Consider the following 23,339-nt stretch of genomic DNA (forward strand, 5'->3'; position numbering starts at 1 on the left):
TGCTGGCTCCTGTGGCAGTATGCCTGTGTTTGGTGAGGGGTCTCTTATGGTGCTATAATACATGCTGCAGCCCTTAGAGACCCTCTCTGGTCACAAGGCCATTGGTACCACTGATACCTTTTACAAGGGACTTGTATGTGAGCCGGAGGTGTGCCAGTTGTGGAAACAGAGGTACAGTTTTAGGAAAGAACAGAGACACTGGCAACCTGGTTAGCAGGAACCCAGTGCACACTCCGTCAAATATGCATCAGAGTCAGGTAAAAAGTGGGATGTACCCATGCCAACAAGAGTACTTTCCTACATTCACCATGTGGTTTGTGCAAATAGAAGTGGATAGTGGGTTTGGGAAGAAAGGAGCGAAAGAACTAAGAACAATTAATCTCAAAGAAATGGGTATAATGCGGATGTACAGAGCGAATTATGTATCTTACACAAGAATCCAGAGCACTGGGGTTTTTGTACCTGTGTAAACTTGTGGTTTCTTTAAGGTTGTTAGGTGGCCTCCCTTTCTCACTGTGCCACTGGATTCAAGCTAGCCTGGCTGATGAAGGGTGACATACCCTGAAACCGGTCCCAGGATGCTTGTTTCCGGTCCAGGGAGGACCTGGCTTGGCAGTTCGTTCTGGACTGTTCCCATGAGGCACAGGGTCAAAACTGATTTGCATTTAGCTGGGTCTAAACTGGGGTGGCATGGTGAGCAAAAGAACAATGGATTTAACCCAGATCTCTTGACTGGGGGTGAATGTATGATTCGTTCAGCATTCCGTCCATCATTTGTTTGCGTAGCACTTTTCGTCCAATGTGGGATGGGTATGCCCAGACGTGTGTCCCTTGCTCACTGTGCCACAGGATTCAAGCTAGCCTGGCTAATGGAGGGTGACATCCCGTGAAACCGGTCCCAGGATGCTTGTTTCTGGTCCAGGGAGGACCTAGCTTGGCAGTTCGGTCTGGACTGTTCCCATGAGGCACAGGGTCAAGGCTGATTTGCATGTGGCTGGGCCTAAACTGGGGTGGCATGGTGAGCAAAAGAACAACAGATTTAACCCAGATCTCTTGACTGGGGGTGAATGTATGATTTGTTCAGCATTCCATCCATCATTTGTTTGCGTAGCTCCTAGAGCACCAAGCCTTAGGAGATATAACTTTTTTGCAATTCTCTCAGATACACGGAAGTGTGTATCTACGTTACCCGGTCACTGTCTGCGTGATTAAATTATATATCGTGATGGCATATAATAACTGTATGAGTAAACGCAATATGCACGGTTGATGGAGTGCAGATGTTTACAGAAAAGTTATGATTTGCTGATCCCAGACTTCAGTTTGCTGCATGACTCATGCATAATTGTCATTGTGAACATTCACTAGAGCTTCCTCCTGGACCAAATTTACGGTATATATGCTTCCATGGGCAAAACCTTCCCCTCCTTCACAACCACAACTTATTGTGGAATGTCACTCCTTTGGGTCCTTTAGCCATGGAGGAATGGGCCTGTGCAAACTAGGAAATTGATGTGTATGGTTGTGTCTGGCAGAGTTGCCTTTCCATTCAATACTGTTTTCTCAGGCCAGGTGCCTGTGCCCAGGTGAGTGATAAGCTCACCTGTTTGAGTCGGTGCGGTAGGTTCAGGGATAGCCTCCTCTCATTGGGCCAGAGTCTGAAGAACAGTTTTTGTGTTGCTTAAACACAAAAGAGCCTCTCAAGCTGTCACCCAATGATGATGTCGAGAATGTGGCATGTGTTGAGTAGCAGCATTCATTCTTCAAGTGCCTAATGGAACTTTTCCTTATGACCAGCAAATTGAGGGCAAAATGAAGATTGAAATGGGCATCTATGGGAAAATTTTATCTTGGGCCAAGGGCGGAAGAAACAAGTGTAGACATATTGTGATTTTGTTTCGCACCCAATGAAGCATCTGAAACAAACTCAACATGTGCATCGTCCACTGTGGTTGCAAACAGTGCAGTAAACTACCTCAACGCTGGGAGTTGAAAGTTAAAGGCATACTTCTTCTTTACACCACCCCTGTTCATCAGAGAAAAGAGATGCGAGCAGTGTCAGCTGGATCGGAACATACACTATGGATGACTTCAAGGAACTGGTAGATGCAGACAGTGTCCCACTGCAGTCTTTCCTTTTGGTCTCTTCCCTCTCCTTCGAGTAACATGAGTGTAATATTTGGTTGTTTAGGCCTTAGTGGACAAGGAAACAGAGAGTTATAAGCGAGCCTTGATGCTTCATCTGAGGGAGTCCAACTTGGGTGCCATTTGGTACCCTCTTCCAAATGCCTTAGTGACTTTAGTGACAGCTGAGGCAAGGGCAGGCCAAGGAAGGATGAGCAGTGTTAAGTCATTTACTTAATCAGAGACTCCTTCAATAGTAACGACTGGTTTGTTTTTCTCATCTTTCCCTACATTTTCAGTCACATGGGCAGGTGAGGCCTTGGCCAAGCCTTGGTGGGCAACAACAGCAAAAATACTTGTGATGAACATTTCTGTTATGGAATTGGAAATTCCTATTTGGTCATTTGGCTCTTTTCATGCCTGCAACAGAAACTTAGTTTATTGATTTTCTACTAGAGTAGAAAGCTGCACACTCTGTGATTTAAATGGGCCGGTACTGAGTACCAACACTTCTTTGTGTTCCCCTTTTGAGTACCGGAACTTCTCCTTGTGTCAAGAGAGTATTGTCAGGAATGCACTCCGCAGGATCCGTATGCAGCAACAATGCTCCACCTCTGGACCTCCCAAACACCCTGAATGTGTCTCACAGGGTGTTCAGGCGATACGGTGAGGGAAAAAAACCCAAAAGGGGAAAAAACCCAGGAGAAAAGGAAAGAGGGAAAGGGACAGCAGGGAAAAAGAAGCTGAAAGAAAAAACACACAATGGTTACTATTATTCTTAACCCTACTCTCATTACATTCTCACTAAATGAAGGGCAGTATGATTTACCTGTAGTAAGTCTTGTGCCTTAACCTTCATACAGCTGTTTCTTCTGGCTCCCTCCTGCCCTGAACAACACAATGAACACTATTAACATACGTGATGAAACTCTATCTTCCTAAAGCACATGCTCTCACTAAATACATACCCCGAATGCATAAAGCGAAAAGCTCTGAAGAACTAATCCAGAAGGCATTTGAGAACCAGTGTTTAAATCCAAAAATGAAATGTCAGAAAAGCGCAAAACAAGCACTGAACTTAAGAAACGAGTATCCTTAGTCACTGCAAGCAGATTCCTCCTCTGCTATAAAATGTACTAAAGTGCCCAACACCGTACAACAGGTATCAATGTTAAACCAAACACGGCATGGTGTAGTTCTAGCACTACTGCCATCCGCTTTGGCATTTGTAATCCACAAGGTAAAATACAAACATGCAACGTCATGTCTTCATGACGGCAATGCGGAGGACCCCCCCCCCTGCATTCCGCCACTTGAATACGTAAGGTAACACTCACAAATGAACAAGCTACTAAGTCACTCTTCACGAGTGGACTGTCCGACTCCTTTCCAGTCCTCACAGCCGCGAGGCACTGGTGGGCTCTTGCAGACTAGCCCCGATCCGTTACTGATAAACAGAGCAACGCGCATAGCCAGCGCGAGATCACATTACCCAAATGATTCCTTCCCTGGGATGAACGGACTCCGTGTTCACCTCCCAATGCTCTGACAAGATCCAAGGACATCGGGAACCAGACGCTCCCGCAAGCACTTCAGAATCACGAGCCCCGATCTCCCGGTCACGCCCCGCAATATCCTGCGGTAACGCTAAGGTTCATGGTACTTGTAGTTCAGGGCCCATGAATCATGGGGATTGTAGTTCAGGTAGGCGCACACCGATCTAAACCCTGACAAGTATCGGTACTACTAGTGGCAGGTTGGGGTCAGGCTCTGGGGTATGGGTAGGTGCAGCGCTTGTGTTGCTGAATAGGAAGCTTTCAGATTGAGTGTGTCTGTGAGGCGCTCTGTCAATGGTGAGTGTTTTCCAGCACTAGGTTACACTCTAACTGACAGCGCGACAGTAATATGAGATGTGGCCTGACGTCTAGAGCTCCTGATATTGGAATTATCCCGCTGTTGGTTAGAGTGTAAGGCTGCAGCCCTGAGATACAATTGCCATTGACTGTCAGAGAGCCTTAGGTACTTTGGCCAAGTTGGGCTCATGTGTGCAGTGCGCAGTTGGTACTTTTTTGCAGTTATATATAGCGCAAACTAAGCACAAGCGCTTTACATGAGAAGCGCAAGTTTTAGATTAACGCATACTTTTATGTTTTTCTGTGGTGAAATCCCAGCGTCAGCTCAACATCCTGTGATTCTGGGCAACTCGCTAAATCTCCCGTGCCATAAAACAAAAAAGTATGCTTTCATATAAAACTTCTGCTTCACATGTAAAATGCTTTAAAGCTCTTGGGCCAAGTTGGGACCATATAAAACTGCAACAAATACCAATTACGCCCTGCATTTTTTCGCCAAAATTAGCCGAAGGGCATTTGAGCGCTCTACAGTGAAATAGTAAATGCAGATATCTTTAAATGCCTGCTTAGAAGCCACGTCCCTGCCGGAACTCCAGACCCACCTCATGAATTCGGTGAGTACTGGCACTTCTCTTTCTCCATTTAAAGCACCGTGTACACTTACTCACTTATGCCTACTACCGCTCCTGGGGTATAGGTCATCAACCAGGACTCTCCAGCCATCTCTGTCCTAAGCTTTTCTTTCAATCTGACTCCAGGTCAGAAAGATCGCTGTACACTGCAGTGGTGTAAAACTGTGAGGGAGAATGTGCTGCACCTTCTTCTTTTAACCCCTCCTGTGCTCATGACAAGCTCAGCTCGTCATGAGGCACAGTGGCGCTGTGCTCATGACGAGCGTGTGGCGCTCACACGCGGGGATAATTCCCCTGCTGTGCTGAGCGTTCCACGAAAACGGGCGTTGTCATGACGAGCTCAGCTCGTCATGAGCACAGCGCCACCGTGCAGCGTGACGAGCCGAGCTCGTCACAAACACCGTGACGCTGTGCGCGCCCCCCTACGCCGCGGGGGAATTAGCCCCACGGAAAAGGGGTTAAAGCTTTCCTAATGAGCAGCTAATGAAGGTTCCTAATAAAAACCTGTAGCAACCCGCTGCCTTCCTACTTCCTCCTGATTGTTATCCACACACGTGCCAGAGCTTTAAATCTCAACCACAGTGTCCATGTTTCCATATTGTCCTCGTCTGGCATCCGTGTGACTCACGAGAGCTGTGTCCTGACATCTTTCATGCTTAGGTGATGTCCCTAACATGGCGGCAGAACATATCAGTGCTTGTCTATATTCTTATTCACTTGATGGCGCTGTGATAACAAACCAGGAGGAGACATGTTTAACTCTGAGCAGAGGTGATATAGGATCAGAAGAGAAAATTCAGAAAAGGGTGACAAATAAGCTAGAAGAACCTTTAGAATATTTTTATTTTGTGTTTTGAGTTAAGCTCGACCTACATTTCTTATATATTCTGCATTTATTTTAGTACAAAACCTTATTTTAATAACTAATGCGCACACGGGTATCTTAAGTTCACCTCTCTTAAGTGATGTGATTGTGATTGTGTGACATTGTCTTTTCTCATATTTCAGACTTCTGATGGAAGAACTGGTGAGCTTCATTGAACGAGTACCAAAGAATCAAGCTACCTCCCTGTGGAAGAACAAGGAATTACAGAGGTACTCGAGCATGAGTGAATGGTACTCGAGCTTGAGTGAATGGTACTCGAGCATGAGTGAATGGTACTCGAGCATGAGTGAATGGTACTCGAGTGTGAGTGAATGGTACTCGAGCATGAGTGAATGGTACTCGAGCATGAGTGAATGGTACTCGAGCATGAGTGAATGGTACTCGAGCGTGAGTGAATGGGTCGGGTCGCTTCCGCTGAGATCATTTACCATCATATGGAGAGGTCAGGCAAACGAGTTCTGCCCTTGGTGTAGGGACCAAAAAGAGTCACTAGGCCATGTCTTTTTTGCCTGCCCCGCATACTCAGCTCCCCGGAGTAAATGGTTAAAACCTATCTGTAATAATATGAGAACACGGGTGGGGCTGGAGGCATTACGGATTATGAGGGTTGACACAACAGAACTGGCGGTCATAGCCGTAGCAAAGTTCTTGGGTTGGGCGTGGATAATTAGAGCTAAGCACACAACAGATAGCTGATTAATTGTTTTAAATCTGCTTTTATATATACCTTAGTACATCTTTAATTTTATTCATGTCTTACTTGTTGTAATATAATCCTACATGTATGATACTTTTTGTAGCTTTTTAAAGATGTAAATCGTGTTGTAGGTTTTATTTTAAGTTACATTTTTCATGTTTAATACTAATGTTATGCTGGCTGATTTTAATAGAAATGGCAATTAGTGCATAAGTATGTAGACTGAGCTATTCTTATGATTGTCTTTTATGATGAAATATTTCGAAATAAAGACGTATGAACTGAACTGAGTGAATGGTACTCGAGCATGAGTGAATGGTACTTGAGCATGAGTGAATGGTACTTGAGCATGAGTGAATGGTACTCGAGCGTGAGTGAATGGTACTCGAGCATGAGTGAATGGTACTCGAGCATGAGTGAATGGTACTTGAGCATGAGTGAATGGTACTTGAGCATGAGTGAATGGTACTCGAGCGTGAGTGAATGGTACTCGAGCATGAGTGAATGGTACTCGAGCATGAGTGAATGGTACTTGAGCATGAGTGAATGGTACTTGAGCATGAGTGAATGGTACTCGAGCGTGAGTGAATGGTACTCGAGCATGAGTGAATGGTACTCGAGCATGAGTGAATGGTACTCGAGCATGAGTGAATGGTACTCGAGCATGAGTGAATGGTACTCGAGCGTGAGTGAATGGGTCGGGTCGCTTCCGCTGAGATCATTTACCATCATATGGAGAGGTCAGGCAAACGAGTTCTGCCCTTGGTGTAGGGACCAAAAAGAGTCACTAGGCCATGTCTTTTTTGCCTGCCCCGCATACTCAGCTCCCCGGAGTAAATGGTTAAAACCTATCTGTAATAATATGAGAACACGGGTGGGGCTGGAGGCATTACGGATTATGAGGGTTGACACAACAGAACTGGCGGTCATAGCCGTAGCAAAGTTCTTGGGTTGGGCGTGGATAATTAGAGCTAAGCACACAACAGATAGCTGATTAATTGTTTTAAATCTGCTTTTATATATACCTTAGTACGTCTTTAATTTTATTCATGTCTTACTTGTTGTAATATAATCCTACATGTATGATACTTTTTGTAGCTTTTTAAAGATGTAAATCGTGTTGTAGGTTTTATTTTAAGTTACATTTTTCATGTTTAATACTAATGTTATGCTGGCTGATTTTAATAGAAATGGCAATTAGTGCATAAGTATGTAGACTGAGCTATTCTTATGATTGTCTTTTATGATGAAATATTTCGAAATAAAGACGTATGAACTGAACTGAGTGAATGGTACTCGAGCATGAGTGAATGGTACTCGAGCATGAGTGAATGGTACTTGAGCATGAGTGAATGGTACTTGAGCATGAGTGAATGGTACTCGAGCATGAGTGAATGGTACTCGAGCATGAGTGAATAGTACTCGAGCATGATTGAATGGTACTCGAGCATGAGTGGATGGTACTCGAGCATGAGTGGATGGTACATGAGCATGAGTGAATGGTACTCAAGCGTGAGTGAATGGTACTCGAGCATGAATGAATGGTACTCGAGCATGAGTCCAGGTGCTTTCAGACGGGGTTCACCTAGGATTTCTACATTTTACACACAGAAAAAACATACACACTCACTTTTACTCTCTACTCTCTTTTTTGAAGTTCTTAAAACTGTTGGTTATTTTACTACAATTTATCTTTTAAGTAACCCTAATCAGCCCTTCTCTCCCTTTCCACTGTCCCTTTTGCCCCCTTGTGCACTGCTTCTCAAATATCGTACTATAACATGATATGCCACCGTGATTGTTGGGAACTTTGAAGCTAATTCCACCCCCTCACCCATACCCCCTCTTACTGACTATGCTATGCCCCTGCACATAATAAGACTAATGGCAATAGTGGTGCAGTTTTGTGGCATTAAAAGAAGCAGAGGAAGGACAGAGGGGTGGTTGCCCGCTTGTCTAGTTGACAAAGGGTCGAAGAACCTACTGTCACTTCTAAAGCTGGCTAAGGCCAGCCTTCGGAAGCAGTCATTTAGATGCACGCGCTTAGGCTGCAATGGGGCCAGATGCTGTTTGAGTCCATCTTAGCACCAGCACCTGTTAGTTGACCTTAAATGGTGGCAGCACTCATATTGCCATTATCAGTCCTCATCCGTAAAACTAGTGGAGGAACATTGAAGGTTTCCTGCACCACTCTAATCGGACCCCATGGGACCTGTCTGCTCTAAATGCCTTGGTAAGTGTCCAGTTTACACCCTGAGGGACACAAGAGGGGTCTCCTACCAGGCATGGCTTCTTCGGACACTGGCGACGAAACACCCCTGCGGCAGCTCCAGGCCCCCGCAGTCCCCTTCACCAACGCCTTGCTCCACCTGAACCCGCTCCAGGCCAGGGATGCTTTACGACTTGTTCAAGGAATCAGCCATTCCCGAATCTGTGTAATTTACAGCGCGTCAGCGCGCGCACTAACTCTAGTCTACGGGTAAGAGGTCTACGTAGAGTTGGCAGGACATTGTCTTTTGTGCTTTTAGCCGAGCTTTGAGTTATGGTGAGGCAGTTCACTGTGATAACAGATCAGGCTATAAACACAAGGGCCTTTCCTGGAAATCGATCAGAGGTGCTTTGTCAATTTTCATAAATCAATGGAGACGTGCCTGGATTAGCATCAGACAGTGCGTTTGTTACCGTACCTGCTACTCGCACTCTTAGATTTCATGCCAGGTGCCACCCTCTGAAGGAAGCGCCCCTTCCTCTTGTAGATTTATTTCAGACGAGGTCTGTTACTCTTGTGGACTCTGACCTAATGTTTCAGTGTTCTGGAAATGAAAAAAACTTCCATCACATTATTCATCAGATTTGTGTGTCTTTATAAGTTGGCTGTTAAAGTCGAATTCTTAGTTAATTGCATGCACCGTACCTCTAGACAGCACACAGAGTAGGAAGATGGCAGCAGTCCTTGTTTGTAATCTCATAACACAATGTGGTCTTTGTTTCGTACGAAAGATGAAAAGCATCTCAAATGTGACCTTGTTGCCTCAGCCGCTGCACGTTCACATCGCACTGTAATCCACACGGGCTAATGTCCTTTGCTTTGCCTAAAGGGACAGCTTGTCCTCCGGCACCTATGTCCCTGGACGTTTTGCTGCTTTCGATCCCTGCCACCCAAGCCCCCCTCTCAGTCCTGGTGCTGTTAGGAGTCCTCTGCTGCGCACCAGCTCGCCAGGACTCATTATGCGCGTGTGTCGATAGGTGTCGGCAGGGAGCCCAAACACTGACCTTCCCCCGGAGTTCTGTTTTCGTTCTAAGAGGCTGCAGGGAAGCATGAGGATTATGATCAAGGCAGATCGCTGCCAACTCTGGGCAGATTTTAATTCCAGGGGACAACATTAATTTAAACAAGGCTCGGCCGGATCGGGTGGGGGAGACGATCTGATGGCAGCAAGTAAACTTTACTGTGATGTTAAGAAAATGGGAAATGTTTACAACTCATCCGGCTTGTGTACATACTTCTGTGTGATTGTAATCTGCATACTAATAACTTGCAGATATGGACACTGTTTTGTTTCTTTAAAACATTGTCTTGTTTTTTCCCATTTAAAAGATTCATTTATTTATTTGCGAACCTACTCGTCATACAACGTATTGCCACGCTGGCATCAAGCCTGTCGTTCCCCTACTGTTTCTCTCACCACACCCATCTGGTACTTCCACATTTACATTATTTTGTTTGTGCATCATCCTTTCTCGGCTCGTTATCTTGTCTTAGGCAATCACTTTGCTCATACATTTGACAGTTATGATTGTCAAGTCACAGCATGTCCCCCGTTACGCCTCCTTTCAATACACATATTTCTTTTTTCGGATCATGTTGTGCTAAGTCTTCCTGTCCATGTGTCCCATATTTCATGGGTTTTTCTCTGGCACGCTCTGCCTTTGTTCTTGGTTTTTTTTGCGCTGCCACACACTATTCTGTATTTTACCCTCGTATCTTGAGGGTTGGTAGTTCACGACTTGCTCATCTTTGTGCAGTGTCTGTTTTTTCCACAGTAAGTCCCAGGTGACAAATATTTTTGGGGTGTCTGGTAAGAGCGTGATCCCGCCCACATCCTACTCTAGGTCTAGAGGAGGCCCAGAGTCGCATCTGTTTCTTTTAAATCTCTGAACCAGGATTGCTTAATCAGTGGATAGTTCTCTATCCTGTGTAAATGTTCGGTTCGATAACTTTATTTCGGCCTCAAAGGACCATAAAAGCACATGAAAATGAATACAATACAAATGTTAAGACAATAAATATAGCATACTTTTAAAATACATTCAGTATACAATAAAATCTGATACATGGTAAAATAGAATTAAACTATATTTCATTATCGAACTTCCATTTGATTGTGGCAGGAATGGATACTAGGCACTAATCAGTTTCCTACGTAAATGCCACATTGCATTCAGGAAACCCAACACAGCAAAGACAATAGGAGGGTGGGTGTCATATTTTAAGACTCTCAATGCGCGTGAGCACTGGCGAAATCCCAGATTGCGACAAATAGGGATTAGCCAGTACTTGCGTGCACCCTGGGCAAAAGAAAAGAACATGTATATCATTTTCCAAGGAATATCCACAGACCGGGCATTCTTTCTGATTACTATTATCCCATTTGCTAGAGAAAACTCTAAGAGGCAAAGTGCCCAATCTAAATTGCATATAGAGTTTTCTTGCTAGTGCAGGAAATACTACGTCCAAAAATTCTTCCCTTCTATATTCAGCATTAACTTCGAGGAACTCGGTGGTTAATCTTCCCACCCTGGAGCTCACCTGAAGGGTGGTTAAATTATAGTTCTAATACTGGCGGAGCACCTCAGCCTTGGTAATCTCCTGGCAGGCAACGTCCGGGCTCTCCCAGAGTTCAGATAGGCCTATCCTACTACTAATGGTCTTTCTGTGGGACAGCCACCTGATGTTTTTACCTCTCAGGCCATCCCATATATCCTTAAATTCATTTCTGTAGGACTCTAGTTCCGGGACAGACCACAGTCTTTTCCAGAAAGTTATGGGGCGTGATGACATAACCTCTTCGATGGGAAGCAACCCTAGGTCCAGACGCAGTGGGACGAGTGGGGTACTCACACGGAGTCCAATTATATTCCTTAGAAAGGTGTGTTCAACCTTCACCAAACTTGGGGAGTTTTGATGACCCCAAAGTTCGGCCCCATCGAGGGCTGCTGCCCTAGCCTGTACGCTGTAAATTTCTATGACTGGGGCCACCAGTTTATACTCTGACTGTCTGTGGAACTTCTGCAACCCCCTGCCACTCTTGTTAGTTTGAGTGTAGCTTTAGCCAACTGCGGGTCCCATTGAAAGTGTTTGCCCAAGGAAATGCCCAAGTATTCAACGATTTTAACTCTCTCTAGGGGAGTTCCACCCAACAACGGATTCGATCGTGTCTGCCTCGGGGGATTGAATATCAGAAACTTGGTTTTGTTCAAGTTTATCTCCAAACCCCGCGAGGCACAGAAGGCCGCGAAGCCATCCAGAGTGCGCTGGATGCCCGTCGATGTCTTGGACAACAGCAAAGTGTCGTCCGCGAACATCAAAGCGGGCACCCGCCCTGTAGCTAGCCTCGGTGCGTCTATGTTTCCAATCCCCAGCAGGTGATCCACCAGGCCATTTATGTACAGGCAAAAAAGGATGGGCGCCAGTACACACCCCTGGTGGACCCCCTGCCTGACCGGAAAACGAGACAGTTCACCCTGCCTTCCGCATCTCACCTGGGCAAAATTATCGGTGTGGAGCCTAACTAGGACATTAAGGAGGTAACCTGGTAGGCCCAGCTCATGTAATACCTTCCAAAGTTTGCCTCTAGGCACCAGGTCAAACGCTGACCGCAAGTCTACAAAGATCATGTAGAGGCTGCCACCCTCTACAATCACTGTTTTCCAGTATAAGACCTGGAGTCTAAATAGCTGGTCCACAGTGGATGTTCCCTGCCTGAAGCCAGCCTGGAAGGTAGATAAAACCTCGTATTCCTCCATCCAAGTCTGTATCCTGCCCAGGATAATGCGTCCCATCAGTTTTTGGGTGACGTCTATGAGGCTAATTGGCCGGTTTCAAGGGGCATCCTTTTTTGTAAATGGGGACAATTTTAGCACCCCGCCAAGAGTCCGGTGGATCCATGCCTTTTAAAATGCCAATAAATAGAACACAAAAATAAAGGACCCATATCTTTGGCTCTGAGCGGTACAGGTCACCCGGTAGCTTATCCAAGCCGGGGGCTTTGTTCGGTGACAGATTCAAAATGGCAGATTCAACCTCCGTGGGTGTGATCTCCCAGGCCCCCTCCAGTCGATACTCATGGGGGGTCTGGGAGAGGGATCTCTGGTTCTTCATTGCTCGGGACGGAGTACAACCCCCTGAAATGTAACTCCCAAGCCGAAGCTGCTATATTGGGTTCATTCGTCAGTTTTCCTTCCTTACTCCCAGAGCTGACGATTGACCAGAAGGATTTGGAGTCTTTAGACCCAAGTGCTGTTCTTAAGTCTTCCCATTTTTCCACCTCCCACTCCTTTCTAGCCCACTTTATAGCCAATTTGTATGAACGCCGATAGAGCTTTATCTTATCTTTGTCCTGGAGCCTGACCGCACAGATCAGATCATTTTTGGCTTTCCTACAATTGGCGTATACCATGGATGGGCTGTGGCTGTATTCGCCATGGGTCTCCCCACTGGGTAGAACACACCACCCAGGTCCCGCACGAGCACCTGGTGGATGGATAGGGGCTCTTTCCTAATTGCTACACTTTCCTCCACCTCCGCCATACCACGAAGGTGGGGCAGTGCCCTTTGATAGACATCTGCCAATTTGTTGGGAGAACCCAATATATATATATGGCCACTTGACTCTCCGCCTATTGTTGGTTAGAGATAGTGGGGGGTGATTAGATTCTGATCAGAACCTGGGTTGGAGAGGCCCAGGCTCTCAGGTTTCAGAAACATGACCAGGGGATTATGGTCACTATCTTTCCTAGGAAAGATTTTAAAATCTGTGACCATACTCCAGGTTCTAACTTCCACCAGGATGTAATCCAGGATGGAGTTTTGGCCGTCCCTATTGAATGTCATTTGGGCTTTGCCTATCTGAATTAGTCCTCCCATTGCAGGGTCTAAGAGAGGTCGACAGAATAAGGGAATTGACTTGTAACACCAGAGGGGTTACAAGTCTCACCACTGGAATCTGTTGTTCAGGGATGAGCCAGAGCTGGTCCTCTTCGTCTAGAACGTCATGAGAGGGATCAGTGAGTGGCTCAAACTGACAATTAAAATCTCCACCCACGATTAATGTTACTGCTGGGTCCAGAGTTGGAATAAACTGTGCAAGTTGGTCTATGGTTGGGGACTCCTTCCCACTTACAGTGGGTCTCTAGTAGATGTTAATTAGGGCGGCTTTCCTGTTCCCAGGAAGTGTAAGTAACACACATTGCACATCTGGGGATTCAGTAGGAACCTGAACCGCCTGGGCCCCCAGGTGTGTACCAACCCAAATACTGAGACCCCCCGAAGGTCTGCCCCTCCCCTTCTTTACTTCCTGGACATTAAAGGTTGCATACCCAGACCTCTGCTCACCTACCAGTGCCCAAGTTTCCTGGAATAAGCATATATCGTTGCTTTCCACGAAAGCTCCCCAGTCAGGGCACATCAGTTTGCTTTTTATCCCAGCCACAGTCCAGGAGAGAATTTTGATAGAATCCTGTCCCCTCCCCGCCCTGTTTTCACAACCCACTAAATTTGGTCTGTCACCCCGAACGGGCACGTCCTCTAGTATGTCAACTGAGAGTGGCCGCCCTACCTCAGGTGGCTCACTGCCTAAAGGCCCATCCTCAATCTCCGTGACAGCAATAGACTGACACTCCACTCCCCCAGTTGGGCGTCAATCCAGTTGATCTAGCACGCTGAATCTATTAGTGAGGGCGAGCAGATCACTTCTAGGACCATTATTATTATTCCTCATCCAGGCAATCCGTGTGTCATTTGGTCTAGTGTCCCGAAAACCCTGGTCACCCAGGGTTCTACTGACCTCACAGTTCTCCCGAGGCCTCGCCGGGACCAACAACGCCGCTGAGGCGCGGCGCAACCTTTGTTTTATTTAGTGCCTGGACACTTTTAACTTACTTGCTTATTGCTTCAGGGGCTGCGCCGAGGTCATCGCGCACCCCTCATCGTTTTTGGGATTCCCTCTCCTGTTGCCGCCAGAGCGCCCCACGCCGAGCGCTCCCTCCCCCTCTGACGGGCAGGTCACGAGGGCGGGGACGGGCGTGGTGACCATCTTGGGCTGCTCTCTGGTTGGCGGGGCAGCTCCTCTGTCCCTCCCCCCCCGGCAATACCTTCCTGCAAGGCGAGTCCCGCCTTAGCTCTACTGACCTCACAGTTCTCCCGAGGCCTCGCCGGGACCAACAACGCCGCTGAGGCGCGGCGCAACCTTTGTTTTATTTAGTGCCTGGACACTTTTAACTTACTTGCTTATTGCTTCAGGGGCTGCGCCGAGGTCATCGCGCACCCCTCATCGTTTTTGGGATTCCCTCTCCTGTTGCCGCCAGAGCGCCCCACGCCGAGCGCTCCCTCCCCCTCTGACGGGCAGGTCACGAGGGCGGGGACGGGCGTGGTGACCATCTTGGGCTGCTCTCTGGTTGGCGGGGCAGCTCCTCTGTCCCTCCCCCCCCGGCAATACCTTCCTGCAAGGCGAGTCCCGCCTTAGCTCTACTGACCTCACAGTTCTCCCGAGGCCTCGCCGGGACCAACAACGCCGCTGAGGCGCGGCGCAACCTTTGTTTTATTTAGTGCCTGGACACTTTTAACTTACTTGCTTATTGCTTCAGGGGCTGCGCCGAGGTCATCGCGCACCCTTCATCGTTTTTGGGATTCCCTCTCCTGTTGCCGCCAGAGCGCCCCACGCCGAGCGCTCCCTCCCCCTCTGACGGGCAGGTCACGAGGGCGGGGACGGGCGTGGTGACCATCTTGGGCTGCTCTCTGGTTGGCGGGGCAGCTCCTCTGTCCCTCCACCCCCCGCCACGCCCTGCTACTTCCTGTTCCCTACTTATGGCACTTCAATCCCGGCCGCGCAGCGGACGAGCGCAGCGGGCGCGACGAAGGCGCGCCGAAGTTGCGCCTAAGTCAAGCCCGTCTGCGCCCGTCCACGACAGGCCGGGACCAGGGGCCACACCCCCTGCCCCTCTATTGTCATATACGTCTGCACAGCTCCTTGCTTGTTCCACTAAGGTGCCTCTTCCTCACACTCTTATGCAGCACCTTGTTGCACTAGATATTTATTTTCCGCACTCAGACCTTGTTGTGTTGCCACACCTCATCACTCCCTTGCCTATGTCGGATATCGACTCCCTCCCTATTAGTCACTTATCTCCCCCTCACACTGTCTCTGCCTACCTCCTCAATACTCGCTCGGCAGGCAAACACCAGCTTGACCTGTTCAACCTTCTTACCACAGACTCCCCAGATTTCCTGTTCCTTACGGAAACTTGGTTTTCGGAGGCTTCCCTTCCTGACATCCTTGCCATCCTTCCCCATTCCTACTATGTCCTCCGGGCCGATCGCCCCGCAGACAAAATCGGGGGGGGTGTTGCCATGATTGTCCGTTCCACTATTCAATTTCAGCTTCTCCCCCAAGCACCCATTGCTGGAGTGGACTTCTTAGTTGCCCGCTCCTCCAACCTGCCTGCACCTCTCACTGTTGTCCTTGTTTACCGCCCTCCCTTGAACATGCCCCTATTTGTGGCCTCCCTGCAGGAACTCCTCGCCACGTTGGTGGTGAATAATTCCTCTGTACTCCTGCTGGGGGATTTTAACTACTGGCCTGGCGACCCCAGGGAGGACTCAGCATCCAAGGACTTCACTGCCACTCTCCTTTGCCTCAATCTGAAGTCACATGTTTTGGTCCCTACCCACAATCTTGGCCACACCCTGGACCAAGTCTGGTCATCTCAGGACATAGTTTCCTCTCCCAGCATCCTCCCATGCCCATGGTCTGATCACTCCCTCATCTCCTTTTCTATCACTACCGGTCCCCCTCACCAGCCCCGTCGTCCCAAGAACGTCTTCACCCGTAGCTGGAACCATGTTGACCTGGCCTCCCTCTCTTACTCCCTTGCTTCTTCCTCCCCAGATCTAACTGACATCTCCCCTGACTCTCAGGCTGTTGCAGTTGACAACTGGCTTTCCTCCGCATGTGACCTAGTAGCCCCCCTCAAGTTAGTCAAGTCCTTACGCACTCATGAGGCTCATCGTTGGTTTAGCCCGGAGCTTAAGATTCTCAAATTAGAGCTTAGACGCTCAGAGCGCCTTTGGCGCCGTGGCTACTGCCTGGACGATAAGGCCAAATACAAACTACTTCATAGAGAGTATAAGAAGGCCATCTTGACCGCCAAGACAAAATACTTCTCCGAACAAGTGGCGCTCGCGGCTAACAAATCCAAAGAAATTTTTTCCTTGGTTAAGAACTTGGCCACCTCTGATCGGGCCTGCCCTCACTTCATTCCCTCTCAGGCCCTCTGCTCTTCTCTTAACGATTTCTTTATTGAGAAGATTGTTAATATTAAATCTAACATCCTGGTCACTCCTTTTACCCCTCTTCACTCTGTCCTCTCTGCGCCTAAATCTTTTTTTTCTTCTTTTCCTCCCCTCTCTTTGGACACTTTCTTAACTTTGCTTTCTAAAATTAAGTCTGGCTCCCCCACTGATTGTGCTCCTGCCCGCATCCTCAAAACCCTTTTTTCCTCTTGCCCTGACACCCCTCTCTCTCTTCTCAATGCCTCTCTTTCCACCGGATTGGTCCCTTCTTCTTTTAAATCTGCTATTGTTTCTCCAATTCTTAAAAAACCTGGTCTCGACTCTTCTCTTCCTTCTAACTTCAGACCTATCTCTCTGCTCCCCTATCTCGCTAAAATTCTTGAATCTTATGTTACCTCTTGTCTTTCTGCTTTTGTTGAACGGAACCAGCTTCTGGCATCCCACCAAGCTGGTTTCCGCGCAGGTCACTCGACCGAAACCGTGGTGTTAGCCGTCCTTGACGAGCTTAAAGCCAAGGCCGACGTCAATTCTCCCCAGGCTTTAATCCTCCTCGATTTGTCCGCTGCGTTTGACACGGTCGACCATAATATTCTTTTGGACCGTGTCAGCGCAGCGGGCATACGAGGTACTGTCCTCTCTTGGATTACCTCCTTTCTGACGGGTCGCTCTCAAGCTGTCCATCTTCCCGGCTTTTCTGCTTCCCCCCTCCCGGTGCCCTGTGGAGTCCCCCAAGGGTCTTCCCTCTCTCCCCTTCTTTTCAATCTCTACATTCACCCTCTTATTTCCTCCCTTCTTGAGCTGGGGGTCTCTGTGTATAACTACGCTGATGACCTCCAGCTCGTTTTTGACCTTTCCTCCTCTTCTCACGCTCTATCCTTTTTTCACTCCACCATGGCTTTTATTTCTGGGTGGATGAGCGCCAACCACCTCAAGCTTAATCCAGATAAGACTGAGCTTGTTCTGATTGGCGGCTCATCCAGCCCCTGGTCCTCTGCTTTCTGGCCTCCCATTCTTGGCCCTCCCCCCACCCCCGTTCCCTCTGTTAAAACTCTGGGCATCAAGGTCAGACAGGACCTGTCCATGCATGGCCAGGTCAGTGCCGTGGTGTCCTCCTGTTTTCTCTCCCTCCGGATGATCCGGAAAATCTCTCGCTTTTTCTCTCTTGACTCCCTTAAGATTATTATTTCTGCCCTCATCACTTCCCGCCTCGATTATGGTAATAGCTTGTTCGCTGGCATTCCTGCCTATGAAACCCGCCGCCTACAAGCTATCCAGAATCAGGCTGCCCGTCTTATTTTTCACTTGCCCAAAACCCATCACATCACCCCCGTCCTTAAATCCCTTCACTGGTTGCCCATCTTGCAGAGATCCCTGTTTAAATTGGGGTGCCTCGTTTACCGGGCCCTTGACCACTCTGGACCGGCTTTCATCAATTCTCTGATCTCCCTTCACACCCCTGCCCGCACTCTTCGTTCATCGTCTTCTGCCCTTCTCACTGTTCCCCGCTTTCGTAAATCTCGCACTGGTGGAACCCGTTTTTCTGTTCTTGCTCCCCGGTTCTGGAACTCCCTCCCTCTCTCTATGCGTTCGATTCCTATTTTTTCTCATTTCCGTAAAGCGCTAAAAACTTTCCTCTTTGCCCTGGCCTACCCCCGCTAACCTCCTGGCCCTGTCTGTCCGGTTCTTTAGAGCTCTCAGCGCCAGGAAGCCGTTTGGCCATCGCGCGCTTTACAAATATTTTCATTCATTCATTCATTCATTCATTCATTCATTCATTCATTCATTCATTCACCCCTATTCTAGAACCCTCTAACCCTATTTGGCGTGGGATAAAAATAGGTCAGATGAAGAGATTGATCCTGCGATCCTGGGCACCCTGGGGCCCAGTTAGAGATGTAATCCGCCACCCTGCGATCCCGGATGTTTATGACTATGCAGTCACCCGCTATGTCTTTGGCCCGTGGGCCCACCCAACCAACACGCCGTGCAAACAAGATTTCGCTCGAAACGTGCGGTGGCAGTGACCTATTCTGGTTGAGCAAATATATACATTTGTTCTTAAGGGTAACATAATCCTCCCTGTTCTCTTGGTCCCTGGCTGGCACTCCAGCAAGGACAACCTCATACGGGGCAGACTCGGGTGGGAGATAAAGACAATGGGTTTCTACGGTAGAGGATGGGGGATTCAAAATTATTCTCTTTAAAGAACTAGCATATAAATTATCGGTCCCACCACCCCTCGACTGCTCAAATGGCCTATGCCCCCCTATGTGCCCGACAATGCCCTCACCCACTGAGTCTGTGCTTGGGGCCTCAGGGGTGACGGATCAGTAAGCCTGTCTGTTGGGAGTACCAGGGGGTTACAGGAGACAGTGTTCGACTCAAAGGGCCTCACTGTGAAGCCCTTAGTTACTGGTGAATCGGGAGCCGCCCCCTCCCCTGTGACGACAGAGTGCAATTGTTCCAAACAAGTAAGTCTATTTTCAATAGCATTCAGTCTATCATGCAAAGAGCCACAGGTCTTGACAAAAATGTCTTCCATTTTAGCCCAGGAGTCTTCCCCCATGTCCGTATGGCAGGCATCGTTAAAGTCAAAAGATATCCTGGATACATGATGTTGCCGCTGGTCCACAGATGGGCTTACTACAACCATTGGTAATTGTTCCTTTCCCCTGCCATTGCATTTTTGGATGTTGGCCATCTTTGTATTCATTGTTGTGCCTCCCCGCTTTCTTTTGACTGGTGGTACCACGGCCTCTGTCCCTCTATTTTGGGTGGTTACGGAGTGAGTTTGGTGGTTCCCTGGGGTAGGGCCCGGGGCTACAATCCTGGTTGCTGATGTATTCTGCACGGGAGATAAAGTAGCCTCCCCTACCGGGGACACCTTAGGTCTAGTTTCGATTTGCACCTGGTGGGGAGGACAATCTCCACCGCCCCCCCCTGTTAGATGCTTCAGGCAAGGCCAACCTTATTGGTGATACAGCCTGCGCCAACCGACCCAAGGAGGACCGCTTCTCAAGGTTGGGGTCCAGAGATAGCCTTTTTTCGGTGATATCTATTTGCTGGGCCAACCTAGACGAAGCCCTCGTGAGGAATTGGTCAAGAGTTCCAATAAATGACCCACCGGGAATTGATTTTCTGCCCTTTCCCACCTTTACGCCCGCCATGCTTGATTAAAGACCCTCAATTCTTTTTAATCAGGGGCAACAAACGGGCGCTAAAAGGCTCTGCCAGGGGTAAAAGGCTGGGACAGTCAAAATAGAATCACACCAACCTTAGCTTGATCTTTTACGTCGAAGACGACAGAGGGTGGCCCCGTCCCGTCCTCGCTCGTTCTCGAACGGGCTCAAACGGGCCTGCCCGGGCTTTGCCCGGCTCGTCCCGCGACGCGGAGGGCTCTGGTGGCTAAATGCGCCCCCTGGCGCTGCTACATGCGTCGATTGCGCACGCCGCTGAGGCTGCTGGGAATTGTAGCCCCGGGGCGGCGCTGGTGTTGGCGTCTGGTGACTCCTGGCAGTGGTGGCGGCAAGGTAAGCCCCCCCCCCCGCAGCACTGCCCGTGGCACAATGACTCTTGGCGGTGTCGGCAATGTTCGGAATGCTCCCTCCTGTCTTAGAGCTCCCCCTGTGTAAATGTACTTCTCTCCACTCTACACTGTCGCATGCAGAAGTCATTCACAATCTTTCCAAACTTGTACAGTTGTGTTCTAGTGCACTATGATCTGTGCTAACGTTTTAGAAGTACCAGGGAGAACCCATTTCGCAGCGCTACTTTTCTAGGGCGCATGAGAGCCTCTTTTCACATTACATGTTCTAGTGCAGCCTCATCTGCTTCCCATGGGGATTTGAGTTTGTCTAGTTCTTTCTGCTTTTCGTTCCTGTGCATGGGAGCTCGCTTTTTTTGTGGATTTTGGTATTGAGGCGCTCCCTTCTAATGGTGTTTTGCCGGGATTTCAACGCCTTTCTTGATGTGTGGTTTTAGTACGTGTCTTAATTGTACATATTTAAAAGCTTGGGAAGCAGGTAAAGAATATTTGTGTTATAGTCGTGTTAAAGTAGTGTTTAAGGTCTAATTTGTCCTGCTCTCCAGAGGGTATAAATCCCTATCTCATCCAACCTCCTTTCTATCAGAACTTTACACAGTGTCAGGATTTTGTTTCTCTCCTGCAACAGGATGTTTTGTGCTAATTTACCTTCATTTAACACATTAGTGTAGCCTCCATTACCCATTCCTGTCTACTCTAATGGCAGGTTCATTTGGTAGCATGAATGACCATTCTTTAATGACTTGCAACTCTGTGGCTTCATCATATCGTTGATTCTTCCCTCAAAGACAGGCCTAAATAATGTCTTTATAGCAGTCCTGGGTGCTACATGGTTGTATAATAGAGAATGCGTTGTGTGACCTAGCTTCTTCAAAGAACATACACGGTACCTCAGATGGTGTCTTATGCAATACATAGACAAAGCTCGGCAGGGTAGTCACGTCGTAAAGCACAGCCTTACCTGAAAGAGAGAGCTGGAGTTTTTTCCATGCGAACCTCTTTTTTTAAATTAACCAGCAGATGGGTTACATTATCTGAGTAGAATTTGTCTGGAGCTCCTGAGATCCACATCCCTAGATATTTAAAGTGCGCCATTTCTATTCTCGGCAGCATGCAGGGATGCACCGTGGGATCCATCTGTTCAGAGGATATAAAGATGTCTTTGACCAGTTAATGTGGAATACATTATGCCTTGGATATGCGTTAAGTATCGCTTCAGCCTGTCAAGAATTTTGTCGGGCTGTGATGTGAAGCAGAATCTCATCTGCATAGACTGAGGCATGCTTTGCCCATTCCTCACGCCACTCCTATCTCCTGGCCAACACACCTCTGCAGATCCACATTGCAAGAGCTCTATCGCCATGGAAGCCAGAGAAGGGGAGAGTGGACAGCATTGACTGGTCCCCTCTTTTTCCTAAATGTTCTTGAGTGTGTTCCATTAACATGGATCCTAGCAAGGATTTTGTAATAAATCAGTTTAATCCAGGACACGTGATGGGCCCCGATCCCACATCTTTCCAAGTGCAACGAATAGGATTGGCCACTCAGTAGACTCAAAGGCCTTACGTATATCTAGTGCCACCCTGACAGTCCGCTCGGCCACAGACCAGGCATGTAGCAAGAAATACAGTCTGTGTAACATGACTCTAGGCAATTTGTCGGAATAAACTCTGACCGAGTTGGTCGCACCAATTCATGTACCATTTGAAGCAGGCACAGTTCACCAATATTTAAACAAAAGACGTAGATTCGCAACTTATTAGTAAAATAATTTCTGACAAGCAATCTTCTCTGCTTTTGCCCTGCTTATGCATCAGAACAAAAAAAACTAATTTCAGGTCATGTGGTAGTGCTCCATTCTGCATAGATTCCTTTAGCATATCCAATACTGGTCTGGCTATCGTGTTGGGAAGCAATTTGTTCAGCGCAACTAGAATGCTAATTCGGCCTGGAGATTTTACATACTGATGTTATCTGAATCCATTTTTGATTTCTTTGAGGTTTATTTCCTTGTCTTATTTTGGTCTTTATTGTTCCTAAATCTTTTTTATTTTACAGTCTGCAATATTTCGTTCCAACTCGACCATAGCGTGTCATATTTTTGGTCAAGTGTTCGAAACAGTCATCGAAGGTGTCTGCTATTTGTTGACCCCTTTTTATGCCCCTATAGGTTTTGGTTCCTATTCTGTATTTGCTAGTACTATTCTCCAGTTTGCTAAGCCACCCAATTCATTTTCCTGCTTCATTGCCAGTGTAGCAGATACGTTTTTGAGTGCTTTTATATTGAGCCACTGCTAAGCCACCGGTCTCCTATTACCTGTCAAAGTTTCATGTTTACATGAGCAGTATCCAGCTAAGCAGACTATATCATATGAAATACCATAAAGGGACCTGCAGAGCTGTTCAAAGCTTAAAACATATTGAAAACAATATAACTGTGCAGCTCTGTTTCTTACACTTCATCATTCAAACCACTGCTGCGTTCTGCATCCAATAACACTATAAGTGCACCTCGGCGGTCATCACGCACAACATAGAAACAACTTTCCACGTTCAATCAGAACAAAAACAACATCCTACCAACCACACACCCTACATGGTGTAGCATGCTGCTCATGACATGTAGGTAGCTTTTTCAGCACCCCACATAGGGGTAGTAAGTGCACTATAAATGCTGCAATACAATACAATGTGTTTTTAATTGCAATATCTCTTTTCTCTTTCTATACCTACTGTATTCGATGCAGGTAATCAGGTCCTCTAATCTTGGAGTGTTCTGCCTCCCACACTGTGGTCGTATTAAAAACAGTGCCTGTATTCTCTTTGAAATTGAGTTCAGTTGCTGTTTTAAAATCCAGCTCCATTTCCTATCTTGTCAAATATCAAATTGCCATTCCTTAACTCGATACGTTTATGGGACCTCAGAGTCCTTGTGATTGGCTGATTTGGAGCTGATCTTGCTCATTACTTTTAAGTAAAAATTACCATTCATGCCCTCCAGGCTTGGTCAAGAGCACACTGTACTCTGCCTGG

General features: G+C 47.6%; 1 protein-coding gene across 1 annotated transcript in view; it reads left to right on the plus strand.

The window, feature by feature from the left end:
• INTS9 (integrator complex subunit 9) overlaps window positions 1-23,339 on the plus strand; it is a 393,694-nt gene that overhangs the window by 198,352 nt on the left and 172,003 nt on the right. Inside the window, exon 6 of the mRNA XM_078649901.1 lies at window positions 5,618-5,704. Within this exon, the coding sequence (XP_078506027.1) occupies window positions 5,618-5,704 (87 nt within the window). The remainder of the gene's footprint in view (window positions 1-5,617; window positions 5,705-23,339) is intronic.

This window comes from Lissotriton helveticus, chromosome 6 (genome assembly GCF_964261635.1).
Source record: "Lissotriton helveticus chromosome 6, aLisHel1.1, whole genome shotgun sequence".
NCBI lineage: Eukaryota > Metazoa > Chordata > Amphibia > Caudata > Salamandridae > Lissotriton > Lissotriton helveticus.